Raw genomic sequence first — 18,225 nt, forward strand, 5'->3', positions numbered from 1 at the left:
TGCTAATTAGTATGACCTTGGGCAAGGTCACCTGATCTCTCTGGGCTTCAGTTTCCTCATCTCTGGAAGAGGGAGGGACGGGGTGGCGGGCAGGGAAGAGAACTAGGGAACTGGATTAAGCTGGATGATCCATATATCTTCCAGACCAAAAATTATACATTGCTGAAGCTTCAATGAATAAACGGATGGGAAAACATTTGTTCATTCAGTCATTCCTTTGAATTAATCAAAAATATATATAACTACAAATTGATTTCAAGCTTAAGAGAAAAGTTGCAACTTTCATTTCACTGCCACCTGTTCTATTCTGGTGGAGCTCAATAAATGTGGTTTTGTGGCTGGTGAGTTTCTCTTTAGTAGGTCTTCAATCTCCAGGCAATTTCCCTCCTGCCTGCCCTTCCTTCCTTCCTGGGATCAGCAGTCAGTTCTGAGGAGGAACAAGGAAACAAGATTAAAATAAAAATAAAATAAAATAAACCCCACAGGACCTGAGGGTTCTGGTTATGCAGCCCCGCCCACCTCTTTTTTCTACGAATTTCTCAGCTGAGCGTGCTGATCTTTCAAGTAATTCGGCGCCCAGCCCTCCTCGGCCATGCCTGTAATTGGAAGAACACGATGCCTCTGCCTGAAGCAGAATCTCTTCGCTAAAAATACCCTGCATTCCTGAGTGACAACAAAAGGTCTCTTGTCAAGCCAAGCTAAAAACAGTAACCGGTAGCTTCAAATGGCACAGCCTACAAAGGTAGAGGGCCTGAAAACAGCATGCCGCTCCAAGCCATCTGCCATCTTGGCCCGCCCCAGCTCCCTTCTTCCAACAGTGATGGACATCTTAGTGCCTGCCATTCATCGCCAGGCTTCTACAGCGGTGGGCACCAGGCAGTGAGCTCAGCTCCTTGGACTGAAAGAGCAGGATGGTCTGGTGCGGGGTGGGGAGGGTGGGTGATTTCATGCACCCGTTGGCCCACGTGCTGTTAGTTTGAGGTCTGTGTATCTTTTAAGAAGAAGTGACGGGGCAGGGGAGGCTCTCAGGCAACTAGAGAAAGCCATGCTACCCTCAAGCAGGGAAGTCAGGGAGTTTTAGCAGTTTTGGAGTCAACATTCTCCTCCTTAAGTAAAGCAAGAATCCACCTGTGGTAGGTGAGGAGAAACTGCTGGATTCAGTAGAGGGCAGGTAGATCTTTTAAGAGGAAGCAAATGCTCAAGGCACAACAGCTAAGGCTCACATCTTTCTGGAAGAGGTCAGGGATCTACCCGACTCTACATTTGTCTGCTAGCACAGTCTTACCAGTGTTCTCCTCCAGAGAGCTGCTCCAGTCCACTCCCTCCCAGGACTGAGTTGCATCCTGCCTGTGTGGACCAATGGCTTTATCACACGTATTGTAACTGCCTTCTGGCTTGTTTTCCCTACTACGTTGAACTCCTGGAAGGCAGGGACTATATCTTGCTCAACACTGCTGCGTAGGGAATAACCAGTGCTTCATGCACAGTCAGGACTCAGTAACGTTTCTTGGATGAATGAAGAACTAAGTGGAGCCTTTCCATTGATAATGCCTCTATAATTTTGTAGCTAAGCAGTTCTCTGAACTTGAATCTACCTGTTTTGTCTGTGACTTGGGACTAGAATCTCCTTGAGAACAGCCACTTGTTCTTTCTTTAGTAAACAGCCATATATAACCCTTAGGGCCCAAGGTTGGTTGAGATTGCATGCATTGGTTTGCAAACCATCCTGGAGACTCCAAATGGACATTTATTCAGTGAAGAGGCAGAATATTATGGGGATCACTTTTATTTAACTCTAAGTCTGATGTCTCAAAGAATTGAGGAGGATTATACACACAGAGAGATTAGGAAAAATAAGTGAGGAAATTAGAGTGAAGAAAACATAAGAGAAAAAATAGGATAAAGCTAAGGGTGAATGATAAACAAAATGGTGCCCTAATAGGCATACGTTTAGAAATTGACTACAATTTGGTTCTGAGCTTCCAAGGAAAAGAGAAAACATAAACAATTACACAAATTGCAATGCCAAAAGTAAAGTAAATAAACAAAGGAGGTCCTTTGAGTCCAGCATGACAAACATGCATCTGGGATCACAATCCAGGTGAAGAGGAAGTGTGACAGGCTCAGCAAAACCCACTCCCACGAATGAAAACACAGGCCAGAGTGTCTGTCCTCACCACCATTACATAGGTCATGCCATGTTTCTGTTTGAAGCATGGCACGTTACTATAAAAAATGTTCAGTCACCCACCGACCTGAAAAGAAGGTCTGAAACGAAAGTCAAAGGTGATGAAGCCAGGCACCGTGGCTCACGCTTGTAACGCCAGCAGTTTGGGAGGCTGAGGCAGGCAGATTGCTAGCCTGGGCAACATGGCGCCTGCAGTCCCAGCTACTCAGGAGGCTGAGGCAGGAGAATTACTTGAATCCACGAGGCAGGAGTTGCCGTGAGCCAAGATGTTGCCACTGCACTCCAGCTTGGGCAACAGAGCAAGATTCCATCTCAAAAAAAAAGGACAGTCAAAGCTGATAAAAATTTCTCTGCACCCCTGTCAATTTTGTCATTGTGTTCCATTCATGTGTCCCCTCTGGCCTAGCGCTGCCCAGGCCCTTCTGTCTCCATGGCCTGAGCAACGTGACTCCAGCAAGAAACAGAGGAAGCTTCGCTGGGATGGGAATGGCCTGGTATGAAAGACTCCCCAGAGTGTATATTCCAAACGGTGTCCTCTCCTGCTCCTGACCCGACCCCATTGGCTGTAATTACCCATGAGTTGCTCCCCTACCTAGCTCTTTGAAGCTTGAGTCCATTTGCATTTTAAATATCTATTGGGTTTCTTCTCTACCATTTTGCCTTGACCTCCGGCATTTCAGATCATCTACTAGCCTTCCTGGATTCTGATTGCCCTAACTCCAAGAGTCAAAAAGAGAGAGAGAGAGAGAGAGAGAGAGAGAGAGTGTGTGTGTGTGTTCCTGACTCCTGAGCTAGCCTCAGCACCCCTCACACCCCAGATTCCCCACCCTTTCAGGACTACCCTTGGTGCTGATAGATCCTCCTTCTTGGTGGAATGCAAGCTACCGGCAAATTGGAACTAATGCTTTGTTCTACAAGCTGAAAACAGTGCAAAAAAATTTTAACTAGGAATGAGCAATGAGTCCCCAAGAACCACTGGGGACTGAGTGGTGCCTAGAAGAGTCCTTTGAAGGTTTCTGGGGAGAAGAATTTTTTTTTACAAAAAGAAGGAAAATGGGACAAAGCATAAGAAAAGCAGGAGAAAGGAGAAGAAAGACAAGGGACACAGTCTTCGGCCAAATGCTAACTCATGTCAGAGTCGGGTCACCTGAGCAATGGGCTTCCCGGTGCTTACATGGAGCAGAATGAGCCACGATGTGGGACAGGGGAACCTGCTGCACCGAGAGAATTCTCAACCATTTAATAGCATCAATCTCTGATCTGACGTGTTGGACACTTTTAGTAAACATTTCTCAAAAGATGCAGACAGATTTGACACATGGATTTTCTTGAAAGGACTTATGTTTTGAGAATTTAGAAAGGGCTTTATGGAAGCCTCTACAAAGAGAGGCAGGAGACCCTGGCACGACCCATAAACTGGCACAATGCCCAGGCCCACATGGAGCCTGTGCCCAGGTTGGCCATGGCATGGATGCATGCCTCTATCATGGCACATAAACACTGCTTTATAACTGAGGCCCCACCCCACTTTTAGCTGAAACCTTAGGGATGTCTGTGTCACACTCCTCGTGCTACCCAGTGATGAGCACAGTTCCAGGTGCAGGGGCTCCACAAACACGTATGGAACAAGCAAAAGGACCTCCGCATGGCAGCCCCTTCCCTAACGCTGCTGCATAGAGGAGAGCATGCGCAGACAAGGAAGGGGCTGGGGAGCAGCAGCCTCCCAGGAACGCACAAAGTAACAGGCTCCACCATACCTTCACCTTCTTTTGAAGGTAGTGAGCCCAAAGCTTTCAGAGCTGCCCCCTGACACCAGTGCAGGGAAGGGCAGGGAGGGGAGGCCGTCCACACGTGCCCAGTGGCCCAGCCTCGGCACAGAGATGGGTCCTCAGTCAGAGGAGGTAGACACCCAGAATGTGCCACACCCTGTGCCAGGTGTGAAGAAGAAAGAAATGGAAGAGGCATGAAAGAAATGGTCTTGAGGTCACTGAAGCCTAGAGAGGGGGACACTGGGCAGATGGCAGTAGTAACGGCCCCACTTCATGGAGCTTCACTGACTCCAGACACCACCATGCCCACATTCTGCATCGTTACCTCATTCAATCCTCACAACAGCACTAAAGAGGAAATTGCATCTCCCCTCCATGGCACTAGGGAACAGAGGCCCAGAGAGGTGAAAACTTCCTAGCTAGAAATGATGCAACCAAGATTCAAAACTGCCTTTCTCAGGCTGAAGAGTCCAAGATTTAAGCCCCCAACTCTTAGAACCATCTAAGCATGTATGGTCTTTCTCCATGCTATTCCCATCCCACCCCTAAGCCTGACTCCAGATTTCTCCTGCAAGCCTTTGCCGATGCCATTTGGCTCCTCTTAAAAATCCAGAAGCCTTTCGCATCTGAAATGCCAGCCCAGACTCCGTCCTGAGCCTTCCTTTTATGGAATGCCATCCAATGCAAATGGTTTCTTTGCACTGCCTTGTGCCACCTTGCAACTATTCTGAAATGTTTGAGTGCTGGTTGTCATTGCTATTTGCCGTGTGTGTTCCTGGAGCCCGCCCACAAACCTGGTCTGCAGGCTCCCTGTGAACAAGTGTCTTTTCTAGGGCTTTTCTGGATCCAGCACAGGCTTGCACCAATTATTCAATCTTTAGAAAGTTTGCAAGCCAGGTATGAAACCATTGGTAGCTGAAATCAGACATGGTAAGAGAGTATTTACACTACAGAAATTGGCAATGGCTACAAACTGGGGCCATTTTTCCCCTGGGATGCTGGTTGTTAGACATTTAGCAGAAAACCGCTGCTTTTAACTCTTGCTCCCAGCTCACTCCATGCCCAGTTTCTTCTTTTTTTTTTTTTTAAACAAAAGCACACTCTGTCACCCAGGCTAGAGTGCAGTGGAGCGATCTTGGCTCACTGCAACAACCTCCACCTCTCGGGTTCAAGCGATTTTCGTGCCTCAGTCTCCTAAGTAGCTAGAATTACAGGCGCCCACCACCATGTCCAGCTAATTTTTGTATTTTTAGTAGAGACAGGGTTTCACCATGTTGGCCAGGCTGGTCTCAAACACCTGACTTCAAGTGATCCACCCACCTCAGCCTCCCAAAGTACTGGGATTACAGGTGTGAGCCACTGTGCCTGGCCTGCTCAGTTTCTTATACCACAAAATGCGTTAGGCTTTGAGCGTAATCATACAATGAAGCAGATGGACAAGGTCATTGTCAGAGGTATCAAGTGACCAGTAAGCAGGGAGAGGTAGCAAAAGTCTGGGAAGGTTTCCTGAAGAAACGCAATATCGAATTTCATAATTAATTTTCCCCATTGACCCTTCACCCAACACTCTGAGATCCTACCATGCGCCAGACTCTTTACAAACATGATCACATCTAATCTTTCACTACACAGAGCAGAACCCTGCAACTGGATATTTAAATACCTTGCACGAGCATACTGGAAAATCATCCATCAGAGCCCAAACTCAATCCCAGACCTGTGGGGCTCCAAAACTGGGTTCCTCCACCATCCCCCCAGGACTACAGACCCATGACATTTCATGTTCCACGTTCCCAACACTTGCTATTGGCCAATGGCAGCCAGGGCAAGAGCAGCTGTGGGAAGCTGTGGGAGGGGAGGGAGGGTGAGAAAGTGGGCACAGCTGCTCTGCTAGAGAAGAACTGGGAAGAAGAGAGACATTTCTAGAAGCCCACGCCAGCACTCTGTCATTAAGTTCCATGCTGCCACTGCACTGAAGGTGCTCTGAGCCTCAGCACAAGGGGCAGCTGCACTCCTTGCTTCTGTGTGTACAGTTCGGGGAGCTGGGAAGTGTGGGGAAAATCCCTCTTCCTCCAACATGCAAGTCCAGAAAGAAAACAAGCCAAAGTTTCCTAGACTTGCCAGTGGGTGGAGAGAGTAGGTGCATCCATAGAGGAGAATTTCTTCCAGAAAAGCACCCACGAACACAGCCATTCCCCCTGTGATGTTCATCCAACCCCTCGCAGAGACCAGACTCGGCTGCACGCATGGCCCAGTTCCACCTGACTTCCCAGGCTGCAAAGACCTAGGGCAAGAGAGGAAGCAGAGGCACAGGAGAGCAAAGCCATCGCACGCAGTCTAAGAGGTGTAGAGCAGCAAACGCAGGGAGGTAGGGGAACGAGTGGAAAGCAGCGCTGAGCGCTGAATGGAGGCGGGGTGGGGGTGGCAGGGGGCGGGGGTGCATTCACAGTGGGAAGGCCCTAGTTTGCAGCCATGGCCAATTTCTGTAGTATAAATACTCCCTCCCCAGGGCTGGTTTCAAACGAATAATGGTTTAATTCCTGACTTGCAAACTTCCTAAAGATTTTATCATTGGCATGAGCATGAGCTGGATCCAGAAAACCCCTGGAAAAGATGCTAGTTCACAGGGAGCGCGCAGACCAGGATTCTAGGAATCCACACGGTGAATAGCAGTGACAACGGCCAACAGCATAGCCCCATCCTGGACAGAACCTCGGCCCGCACTCAGCTAAGTGGCCATGAGGTCACCCAGCCTCCTCTGTACCCGCTTCATCCTCCTCAGCCTCGCAGCCAACCTATCCACAGCCCCGTGTCCCTTGGCCTCCCTCCCATTACATCTGTCTTCAGCCATGGCTAATCCCTACTCTAAACCACATGCCCTCGTCCTTCTCAGAGGTTAATCCTCAGCCTCTCTCTGTCTCTCTCTCTCTCTCTCTCTCTCTCTCTCTCTCTCTCTCTCTCTGCTCCTCCCCATGAGGATTTGAACATGCCTTGGGATCTTCCTTTTTTATTAAACAAGCTTCTCTTGACCTTCCATCCCACTCCCAAGTCCCCCTCCTTCTCCTCCCTTTCACAAGCAAACTTCCTGAAACCACTGTCTGTCCTTACTCAATCCTGTTCATTCCCCATCTCCAACCTTCCGGCTCCTGCCTCACCATTCCCCTGAATGCTCAGGGAAAAAAGGGTAGCAAGGACTTTCTGCAGATACAATCATCTCTTAGTCATTTCAAGGACCAAATAGAAAAAGCATAAACAAACGCTTGGCTCATCAGCATGGAAATGGCGATTATCCAAGCCCTTCCAGAAGGAATGCTAGTCAAGTCAAAAAAGAGAGTTGGTCTTTTTGGCTGAGAAGGTCTTTAAATTCCCTGTGAGCAGCAGCGTGCACGATGGTGATCATTGAGAGTGAGATTAAAAACTCCATAACTGCAAGGGGAGGAATTTGAACTTGGGAGTGAAGGGAGAAAAGACACAGGGTTAAAATTTATTGATCCAGGTAGACCAAGAGAGAAAGAAAAAGGGATTATTGGTGTAATGGCAGCACAGATACCTCCAAGAAACTGTTTGTGGACCCCAAGAGATATTTAAGAGGGTGACTATGAAGAGGCAATGTCAGCCCTCTCTATGTCTCTCCCATGAGACCCTCAGTAAATGCCATGAGGCTCACTAATGCATCAGTATGAGGGGGTTGAGGGAGGGGACACTCAAAGAGAAAAATAAGGGACAGCTGACATCTGGGTTACACCAGCTACAGCAGGGAGGAATGACAAGTGAGTTCAGCAAAAATGTTTTATTTCCACATCTATTGTCAAGTCTAATTATTGGTTGAAATTAGAGGTTCTGCCCTGATCATGGCCATGAATAAATAAAAATATGTTTGAATTTCAGCAGATGTCGTTGAATTTCACACATATTTCTCTTTCCAGAAATGAAAAAGAAAGAGCCAGCTAGCCCCCTCATACACCAATATCCACACTTTTGGTGCAGAAATGCTCTAGAAATGATTTAACTGCCCAAATAAATATCAGTGAAATCAGGATTCCTGAACTTTCCTCCAGGCTGTGGAAGATGCACACACTGGTGTTGCATCCTCAGCAAGAGAAGGTCAGTCTGTGGAAGCAGTTTTCCTTGGCACCCTACACATGTGCAATACTCACATAGTCAAGCATTTAATCACATATAGCAGGAGCAGACTCTGGGCCAGGGAAGGCAAGTGGCATTGAAATAAATACAAAGATGAATAAGATGCGGCTTTTGTTCTTGAGAAGTTCATGAGTTGATGCCCATCCACATTTTGGAAGCTATAATGCCATGTGTGACAAGATAATGTCGACATCTAAGTTGGGAATAAGGAGTACTCCATTCCTTTGCCCCCCGTAATCTGCCGTGAAGTTTTACTTGACACAAGCAGTACAGCAGTATCCCCAGCCCTGACCTCTTCCTCCCGCCTGCCAATCATCTCTGCTCACACCGCGCTACCCTGGTGCTTTTGCTGCCACTATTTGCCAGCCTCTACCACTTGAGACCAGGCTGTAGGTGCTGTGTTAACTATTTCTCCTGCCTTCCCTAGTCACACTCTTCAGCAGCTGTGCATGTGCAGTGCTGCCTGCATAGGGTGGTAAGTTTCAACAGCACCAGGAGCAGACCATCGGTTCTGCTAATAAAATTGCTTTAAAAACTGCATGTAATGACTCAACAGAACCAGACTCCCAGCTACATCCTGGGTAGGACGTTTTCTGCCTACCAATTCACCAAAAGGCATAACTGCCGCATGGCCAAGCCCTGCTAAGGCTCTTGAAGTAGAAGAATTCCAAAGATTCAAAAACCAAATTGCTAAGAGTGACAATGAGAAGTCATGCAGCCCAGCTTCCTGTCCTCAGCTGCATCATTGGAAGCAGACCTCCCTTTTAGTGGAAAGACAAGACTCTTCCTTGTCAAGGGTGATCTTAAGTAGGACAATTGACACATATTTGGCCCTGCATCTTAGACAGGAATAGAAGCAGAAATGAAGAAAAAAGCTATCAAGAATAAAAATAATTCTTTGCATGAACACTTTTGGGCACATACTTGGTTTGGTGCTAGGTACTGTGATATATTCTTTCATCTAATCTCTAAGGTAAAATTCAAAATAGGTGCCATGATTCTACCTATTTCACAGATTTGAAAACTGAGGCACTAACAGATTAAAGCCAAAGATGTCTGAATGGTGAGTGGCGGAGCCAAGACCTGATCCATGCCCAGAGCCTCTTTACCATCTGTAATTCCTCTACTAGGCCTACCAGACAGGTCTGAACTGCACAGCCCCCTGACCGAAAAATTATTCCAATGTGTCAGTCAAACCAGAAGCTAGTCACCCAAGGTCTGACACGTTTAACAAATGTTCCATGTGCACGGATTTCCGTCTCCTCTGCTTGTTTAGTTTACTCGTCAGGGTTTGATCAGTCCATCAGCAAGTTGTACTGATCTCTTGCCCCAGCACTGCATGGGGAGATGCAGCCACAATCAACCTCCCCCTAGAGCCATGGTCTCACCTCACGTCTCACTCATCAACTCCCATGGGCATGGCGCTAGCTGGCTGTTTGTCTTTCTGCATATTTAATTATTCCCATCCAGTCTCCACCAGGAAGTTTTTAAGCTACACAAGGCAAAGACCATGTTTCTGCCTTTCTCTGTTTCCTTTTGTTACTCCCAGACTGCAAACAGGTGATGGTCAATAAATACGCACAAAACTACGGAATCTACATGACCCCAAATCCCAGTGAATTCAGGAGTTGCGTATAGGCATGAGGTGACATCAGACAGTCTGATGGGGAAAAAAAACTAGAATGATACATAAATGTTATAGATAGATCAGTATCACATATACCCAATAAAGCTCACTTGGACTTCCTTTTTCCTCTATATCCAGTTGTTTAAGCAGTATGGAATTATGGTCCTTCACCCCCATACATGCTATAAACCCCTTTGTCTCCCCAGAACATAATGTATTTGGCTGCAAAATAAAGATCAAGGTCAATCCAGCTTTGCTCTGGGTCTGTAATTCCCAGGAGGGGAGGAAGCACTATATCCAGGCAAAATATAGAGCCCTCAAAACACGAGGTCCATAGATCCTTTGCAAAGTGCTTGTTTGTGTCGAGAAAATTCCAGCCCAATGAGAAACCAGATGGGTAGATGCACCGAATACTGAATGCAGGCCTCAAGGCAGAGCAGATACATGCTCTCTCTGGTGTGCACTAAACTCAGGAGCGATCCTCCAGCCGTTACAAGCAGAGAAATGTCCCACCAGAGTTTCCCAAATAGCAAACTCTTAGTCCGATGATTGTTTCTATCATTTGCCATATTTTCTGTCCAAAAGCCTCTCTAGTTCCTACATGGTTAGCAGCTTTTATAGCCCAAGATAAGTGTCCATCCCTTTTAATTTTCATTGTTGCATCTGTTTTGCCATTTCTCTGCAGCAGGTTGTATTACAACCGAAGGATTAATGAGGAAATAGATGCAAACATTTTTATTTCAAATAGCAGCTCTCAGACAAGATCTGGAAAACGGAATCAAAGCCATATGATTGTAAAAGAAAAAACCCTCGCCATCCAACTATTGGGCATTTTGCCATTATTTGTGAATAGCATGTAAATACAAACAACTTAACTGGGGTGGGGGAGAGATGTACATTTTTCATTTGTGTCTGGCTAATCATTTTTTTTATTATTAATTTGGTCCCTTTTATTTCACATAAATGTCATCTCAAGCAGCAAACATCAACAAATAAGATCGTTTATCTTGCTGGGGAAAGCAAAACATTGCATTGCCATTCAGAGAAGGCAGCTGACGTCCCTACCGCACCACTAATAAAGAAGGCCTTCAGTACGAAAAATAATCATTTTCTATTACTTTCCACCATGCCTCCTCCATAAACACAGGGCCACTGGTAATTACATTTAGCGAAGAGGCATGCTCTGTGTATTACAATTTCCTGAGATGAAAAAAAAAAAAATGAAAGAACACCCCAGACTGAGGGCTAAGATGATGAACAGGAGAGAACCCAGATTGCCCTTTGCTCGTGTGCTACTGATGGGCAGAGGACTGGAAAAGAGGGAAGCAAGGGCAGCGTTTCTGCAAGATTTTCTCTTTCCTCTTCTTGGCCTGGGTAAAAAGAAAGGGAAAGGAGCCATGGATGTTCAGGAGAGAGCAGAGACTCAGAGCACACGGGGACCTGGAGCCCAGGCCTCGGGGATGACACTGGTCTAGCTGCGGCTGCCAGCATGCCCAATCCGCCATCCGTGCACACGGATGCAGACACACGAGACGGCCACATCCACACGCGTGTGCATGCAAGCCTCTTGTCAGCGAGCAGAGAGGTGGCATGGCTGCGCTGATAAATCCGCTGCAAGCCCGCAGACTCCACGCTTCCCTGTCGCCCAAGCATTTGGCTGGCCTGCCCGCGCTGCCTCCTCTGCCAAGCAAGGCACTGACTCCACAGGAGAACCGTCCTGTCGATCTCTGCAGGAATATAAGACCTTTTTTTTCCAAGTAAAATGTTCCCCAACTCTGCAAGGGAGGTTGGCAGTACATCTCCAACTCTGGCCTGTCTTTCTAATACCCTACAATAGCTCGGTTGGACTGAGACCAGCTGTTGGTACATTACCATTTGTAAATGCTTAAAACAGCTACTCCTTGTTTTCTTGGCAACACTGACAGTGGAAAAAAAAAAAGCTAGCTCCAGCCACTTCCATTCAAACATTAAGAACCACTGACTGCCAGCTTTGGCATGCACCAGCCATTGTTTGCACAGCTCTCTTCAACAAGTTTCTTGTCACCCCACTATTCCTCCCCACACCCCCTCCCTATGAAAAGAAAGAGAGAGAAAATCAGCAGACAGCAGTCCAGTCCCTTGCACCTTCATCTTCACTCTAGCTCCCACCACCCATGTAGTCAGCCCTCATCTGAAAGAAGACAGAGGAGCCAAAGTGAACTCCCTTTGTTCAGGTCTTGTGTTTTATCTAACAGGCCCCCACTGAAGATCAGCATCTCCTGATGCCCATGGGAAGTGACTCCCAGGGTGATCTCCTCCCCATCATCCTGCCGTGTGACTGCACCTTGCCTGAACTAGTGTAGGATCCCAGTGAGGGTGATGAAAAATGGCCAAGGTCCAACTTTCCTCTCTGGATGGGGCCACCCTGAAAAGAGACTCTTGTTCCTGGTGCATCCGTCACCTCACCAAAGCCCTCAGGTTTTCATTTGCCACCGAGCCAGGTTCCCGAAGTCGATACTTGGCTATGCAAAACAGATGAAGAATTGCTTGCAGAATGTGGGAGGCTCTTTCCTGCCCCCCACCAGGCCCCCACCTGAGTGGGTGTTGGCAGGGGCAGTGTCCAGGGCCACGTGCCATCCAGCTCCTGTGCTCCAAATGCCTCGAGCAGTAGCAGCCCAGGAGAAGAGGCACTGAGGTGCCCAGCATGGCCACAGCAGGGACAATAGGCTTCGTGTGCCATGTCTCCTCTCTCGTGCCCTTCTGTTCAATGACTTCCCCCACCAAGGGCAGTGGTGGCTGCATCTGTCCTTGCTCCTTTAGTGGGATTTCCGGGCACAAGAGGGAGAGGTCTGTCAGCGTCATGCATGCTCTTGGAGATCAGTGAATCTGACTAGCCAAATGTCGCAGCAGGATTGGAATTCCACACACAAGCTCCAAGAGGAAGGTGACTGCCCAAAGTGGGGCCCGGGAGGACCAGCAGTTAGGGGACAACTCGGCCTGAGATTAAAAACTCCCCACACTGGTTTTATGCAAATATGATAGAGTCAGTTTCTCGTACTGAGATTAGGAACCCGGAACAGGTAAGGCAAACCAACAGATAACCCAGACCGACTAGAGCTGGTTTAGGAGCAGGGCACGCAGGAAGGAGTGACAGACAAAGAGCCTGACCCTGCCTCTTGCCAGCTCAGCCACCAGAAATATCCATGTCTTGAGTCAAGATCTACATCGCCTCATCTGTAAAAATCCAGAAGTTGAGTCAGATCATTGCCTGGGTCCCTCCGCTTCTAGAATGCCATGTCATTGTCTTCCCAATTTTCTTTAGCTTCTGCCAATAGGAATGCATGTATGCCCCACTCTAAAAACACCAAAGGTACAGAAAGTCAAACACTGAATTCGAAGGTTCCTTTAAAAACTACACTCTCTAGTACATTAGATATCAGAGTTACAAAAACCAACATATGCTCAACTTTTCAGGAAAAGATAGTAAGTTTCTTGGAACTGAAGCTTTCAATTTCCAGGCCTGGTACACAATAGGCTCAGTATGAACAATGTGTGTTGAATGGGACAAATTTGATGTGCAAAGTGGAATCCCAGGAAGCCTGCACAGGTGACTGAAGAAAACGGAAGTGGGAGGCCGAGGCAGGTGGATCATGAGGTCAAGAGATCGAGACCCTCTGGCCAATGTGGTGAAACCCCATCTCTACTAAAAATACCAAAATTAGCCAGGCATGGTGGCGCGTGCCTGTAATCCCAGCTACTCAGGAGGCTGAGGCAGAAGAATCGCTTGAACGGGAGAAGCAGAGATTGCAGTGAGTTGAGATCGCACCACTGCACTTCAGCCTGGTGACAGAGCAAGAGTCTGTCTCAAAAAAAAAAAAAAAAAAGAAAGAATGAAAGAAAGAAAAGAAAAAGAAAAAACAAATAAAACGGAAGTGATGGCGATAGGTCAGTCTTGGACTAAAAATTGGCCACTGGCCACTGAAAGCAATTACATTACAAATAAAAACCTTAAACCTATGGGTTTTATAAAACCTTGCAATGTGCTTATTATTACTCAGACAGAAAATGTCTAAGATTCCCTCGAACATGAGTCGGTCTGGCACATTGAATACAACTCCCTCTAGCAACCCTGCTACAGATAAAGTCTCAGTAGAGCTTTGTCTGGGATACCCTGATTAACTCTCTAAACCCTCTTCGTGGTTGCTGAACTGTCTTCCCTACTGGGTGGAAAGCTCTTTGTGGGCTGGGGCTACGTCCAGCCTGTCCATATTGTGTTCTTAGCACCTCGCACAAAAGGCACTCCAGCAATAGTTGGTTGGTACTAAGGTAGTTTGAGAGAAAAAGATGCAAGAGCTGACTCTCTGCCCTCAGATCCCTTCCTCTCATTGTGTCTAAAGGCCTTGATGACTTTACTTGTAACATCTATGGAGATGGTTTAAAAAATGTCAGAGACACCTTCTGACACCAGAGAAAACAAGCGACTCCACAGTCATTAAGAGCCAGAGGTGAACTGAAGGACCAGGCTAGGCAGGGTCTCTGACCTCAGCTCTGACATACGGCAGCCGGCCACTGATCCCTCAGCTGGTTCCATCTCAGCTCCACAGAACCATATAGGAGACCTAAGGGAGATGACTTCGCTGGATTTGAAATCCCCACCAAGACCCCCAACATCTGCCAGCAGTGATGAAGAGGCTGCATGAAAGAGGACAGGTGAGTCAGAGGCATCCCTCCCAGATGTGGAAGGAAGACCTGCAAAGCCTTCAAGCCCCAGTGGTGACTCAGCCATAAACACAAGACAGGCAGCCCCACTGGATACAAACAGCAATGAGAATGATCATACAGGCACTGTGTGCAAAGCGAGGCTCCAAGCACTTCGTCCATCTCGTCCTCATCGCAGCCCTGAGAGGGAGCTGTGCTAACAACACGCACTGCACAGATGAGGAAACTGAGTGTCTTTGTCCATTTGTTTGCCATAAAGGGACACCTGAGGCTGGGCAATCTATAAAGAAAAATGGTTTCTTTGGCTGGCGATTCTGCTGGCTGGAAAACTGGGCATCTGGTGAAAGCCTCAGGCCGCTTCCACTCATGGGGAGAATGAAGGAGAGCCAGCACATGCAGAGATCCCACAGCGAGAGAGAAAGCAAGAGAGAGTGGGACATTGCCAGTTGCTTTTTAACAACCAGCTCTTCAGGGAACAATTGGAGTGAGAACTCCTCCCTCCCTCAAGGTCATCACCAAGCCATTCACGAGGAATCCGCCCCCAAGACCCAAGCACCTCCCACAGGCCCCTCCTCCAATATTGAGGATCAAACTTCAACATGAGGTTTAGGGGCACAAAAATTCAAACTACCACACTAAGACACAGAGAGATTAGTAACCTGCCCACAATTCGGCAGCCAGCAAATAAATACCTGAGCAGATTCAAATCCTAGCAGCCTTCACTCTTAACCGCAGTGTCTTCCTGGAAGGCCACCAGCCGAGCTCAGCACCTGTGAAGAGTATCAGCCCTGAAGGCCTTGTTCGCAGCACACATAGTCCTGTAGCGTCTAAGGAAGTGAAATAGAGGCCTCAGGAAAACGCCCCAAATTGTCCCCTCTGTGCACCTGTACTGGTGAGGTCTATAATCATCAATAGCAATCTATTTGGTCAGCATGAAGCTAAGAAGAATCCTCTCTCCAAGACAGTACACATGTCCAGAATGCCACCAGCTTCTTGGACACACAGGACATATGCGTTCTACAAATCTCCACTCTGTCAAGTCCTCAGCTAGTGAGGAGAAAGGCAATATCATCCTCTTTATTTCGCCTATAGAATCCTCCACCAGGTCAGTGTTTTCATATATTATCAAATCTCCACTGAAGGCAGCATGGTATAATGGCTAGGAGGATGGAGTCAGGAGCCAGACCACCTTGGTTCAAATCCTGGCTTTACCACTTACTAGCTGTGTGGCCCTGTGCAAGCTTCTTCACATGGGAAGAATAATAGCACCAACCTCCAAGGATGTTGCAGGTATTAACCCACAAGCTTCCCCTGCAAACGCTGCCGTGCTCTTCTGCGCCCAATTTGTTGCTGCACAGTCACAGCCCTGCCACCAAAAGGCCCGGACACCACCTCTTTCCTATGTCAAGTCCCTTGTCCTCATCTTTCACCTTCACTTTTTAATGTTACTGCTGCTGTCATTGCAGCAGACCCCCACTGTTAAGAATTACATTCCTGGCTGGGCAGAGGGGCTCACACCTGTAATCCCAGCGCTTTGGGAAGCTGAGACAGGTGGATCACAAGGTCAGGAGTTCAAGACCAGCCTGCCCAACATGGTGAAACCCCTTCTCTACTAAAAATACAAAAATTAGCTGGGCATTGTGGCGTGAGCCTGCACTCCCAGCTACTCGGGAGGCTGAGGCAGGAGAATTGCTTGAGCCCAGGAGGCGGAGGTTGCAGTGAGCTGAGATCATGCCACTGCACTCCAACTTGGGTGACAGAGACTCTGTCTCAAAAAAAAAAAAGAATTACATTCCTGTCTCCAGAGCAGTATAACATCATGGGAAGTTTTGGAATCCAAGTAGAACCCAGTTCAAACCCCAGTCCAGCAATGTGGGATCTGGACCCATTATTTAGAACTGAGCACAGGCTGCAAAGTCATCTGCCTGGGTTTAAATCCCTGCGCCAGCACCACTAACGAGGTGACTCTGAGCAAGTTACTTAAAAGCACCCTGCTTCAGTGTCCTCACCTGTGAAATCAGGGCTGCTGTGAGAACTGAGTGAGAATATACCTGTAACTGGACACCTGCGAGTGGGAAGTGACTATCAGCTCTCCTCATTTGAAACCCAAGTCATTGCCTTGTCTGTAGAATGGAGATGGGGTGGCCTCCTGGGGGAGGGGGAGTGGAGAGCCAGGCAGGGGCATCTGTGTGAGGCTCTGGGCAAAGGCCTGGCGACAGTTGGCCCTTGATAAACCACAGTCCCCTCCTGCCCTCCACGCCCTCCTGTGGTGGAGCCCAGATCATAAAGGCTTCAGTTCACCTGTGCCCGCCACAGACCTCCTCACCATCATGCAAGCTTCCAACCACCCGCCTCCTCCACAGCCTGCCAAGATTCATCTAAGACATTCTAGCCCTTCCCCACTACAGACCTGGAAGCTCCTCAGTCACTCACCCCACTTCCTCCCAGCTACATGCCTTTGACCTCCCAGACCACAAATACTCGAGAAAAACGTCAAACCCTCATGATTTTCTTTATTATATGCCGAACACCACGCAGAGATTTATATTTTTATATGGATTAATTCCCCTGTCTTAGCTCAGTCTTCATAACGAAATACCATACTGGACAGCTTCAACAAAGGACATTATTTCTCATTGTTCTAGAGGCTGGGAAGTCCAATATCAAGGTACCAATTGACTCAGTTTCCCATGAGGGCTATCTTTCTGGCTTGCAGACAGTCGCCTTCTCACTCTGTCCTCAGAAGGCCTTTCCCTGTGTGTGCATGCAGGGAAGGGTGGGGGTGGGGTGGAGAGGAGTGTTCTGGTGTCTCTTCTTATAACCTCACTAATGCCCTGAGATCAGGGACACATCCACAAGGCTGCATTTCACCTTAATTCCTTCCTGAGAGGCTCCATCTCCAAATATAGTCATACTGAAGGTTTGGACTTCAACATATGACTTTGGAGTAGGGGACACAAATATTTAGTCCATAAAACCTCCCAATAATTCTCTGAAGTGGGTGTAGAGTTTACTGATGAGGATATGAAATTCTTGCCCCAGAGCTCACAACCGGCAAATGAGCAGCCATCCCAAAGGTCTACTTCCAAGGGAAGGGCCTCACACAGGCCATGTTCCCTGGGCATAGAACTCCCAAAGAGCTCCTCAAGGGCTGCGGAGATCCAGGATAAAGGGGGCTTCTGGTGGGATGGAAGGCACCAAGGAAACACCCCTCTCACCTCAGACTTTCAAGAAGCTTGCACATGACACTGTGAAAGCCTATTTTAATTTTGAAAATATCCTTTCACATTGCATCGACAGTGAACAATGCCAACCTAGTCCCCGTTCTCAGGGGACTTTTAGTATAGTTGAGGGTCACTGATGAAAAAGCAAACGCAGTACAGGGCAGACGGCATTGTGGGGGATGGCAGCAACCCAGCTTGGAGGCTCTGTGGGGCTAGAAGGAGGAACTTCACTCTTCCACAAGAGGTTTGCCTTTTGCATTGGCAAGCCTGAATGCCAATCTAACCCGTGAAGACAAAACGGGCCAATCCGTTATTCGATTGATTTGACCATCATAACAGAGGTTAAGAGTACCGAGTTGTGCCTCCCCCCAAAATGGTCTCAACTCAGTCCATTTTGCCAGACAGTCATTATCTACCAGGGACAAAGTCCCAAGCCAGGCACCAGGCAAGCACTCAGGGATACTGAAAAGAGAGTCCCTCCCCACAGGAAAATGGCTGGAACCGGTGTCCAACACAGCCATGAAAATGGCCTATGCCCTTCGGCGCCCTTTGATGGCCAAACTCTGAGATGAAAAC

The 18,225-nt window shown here is 47.9% G+C and overlaps 1 protein-coding gene across 6 annotated transcripts in view; it reads right to left on the bottom strand.

The window, feature by feature from the left end:
• Positions 1–257: 257 nt before the first annotated feature.
• Positions 258–18,225, bottom strand: part of RPS6KC1 (ribosomal protein S6 kinase C1) — a 336,154-nt gene continuing 318,186 nt past the window's right edge. For 4 of the 6 annotated variants that reach the window (XR_008477939.2, XR_004737005.3, XR_004737003.3 and 1 more), the window contains one exon: positions 303–427. Coding sequence is in view for 1 of the 6 variants with exons in the window: in XM_035280951.3 (XP_035136842.1) it covers positions 422–427 (6 nt within the window). In the remaining 5 variants the exon portion in view is untranslated. Of the gene's footprint in view, positions 428–18,225 lie in introns of all 6 variants that reach the window. The other 2 variants (XR_013529733.1, XM_035280951.3) reach the window with 2 other exon arrangements.

Source organism: Callithrix jacchus, chromosome 19 (assembly GCF_049354715.1).
Source record: "Callithrix jacchus isolate 240 chromosome 19, calJac240_pri, whole genome shotgun sequence".
Taxonomy (NCBI): Eukaryota; Metazoa; Chordata; class Mammalia; order Primates; family Cebidae; genus Callithrix; species Callithrix jacchus.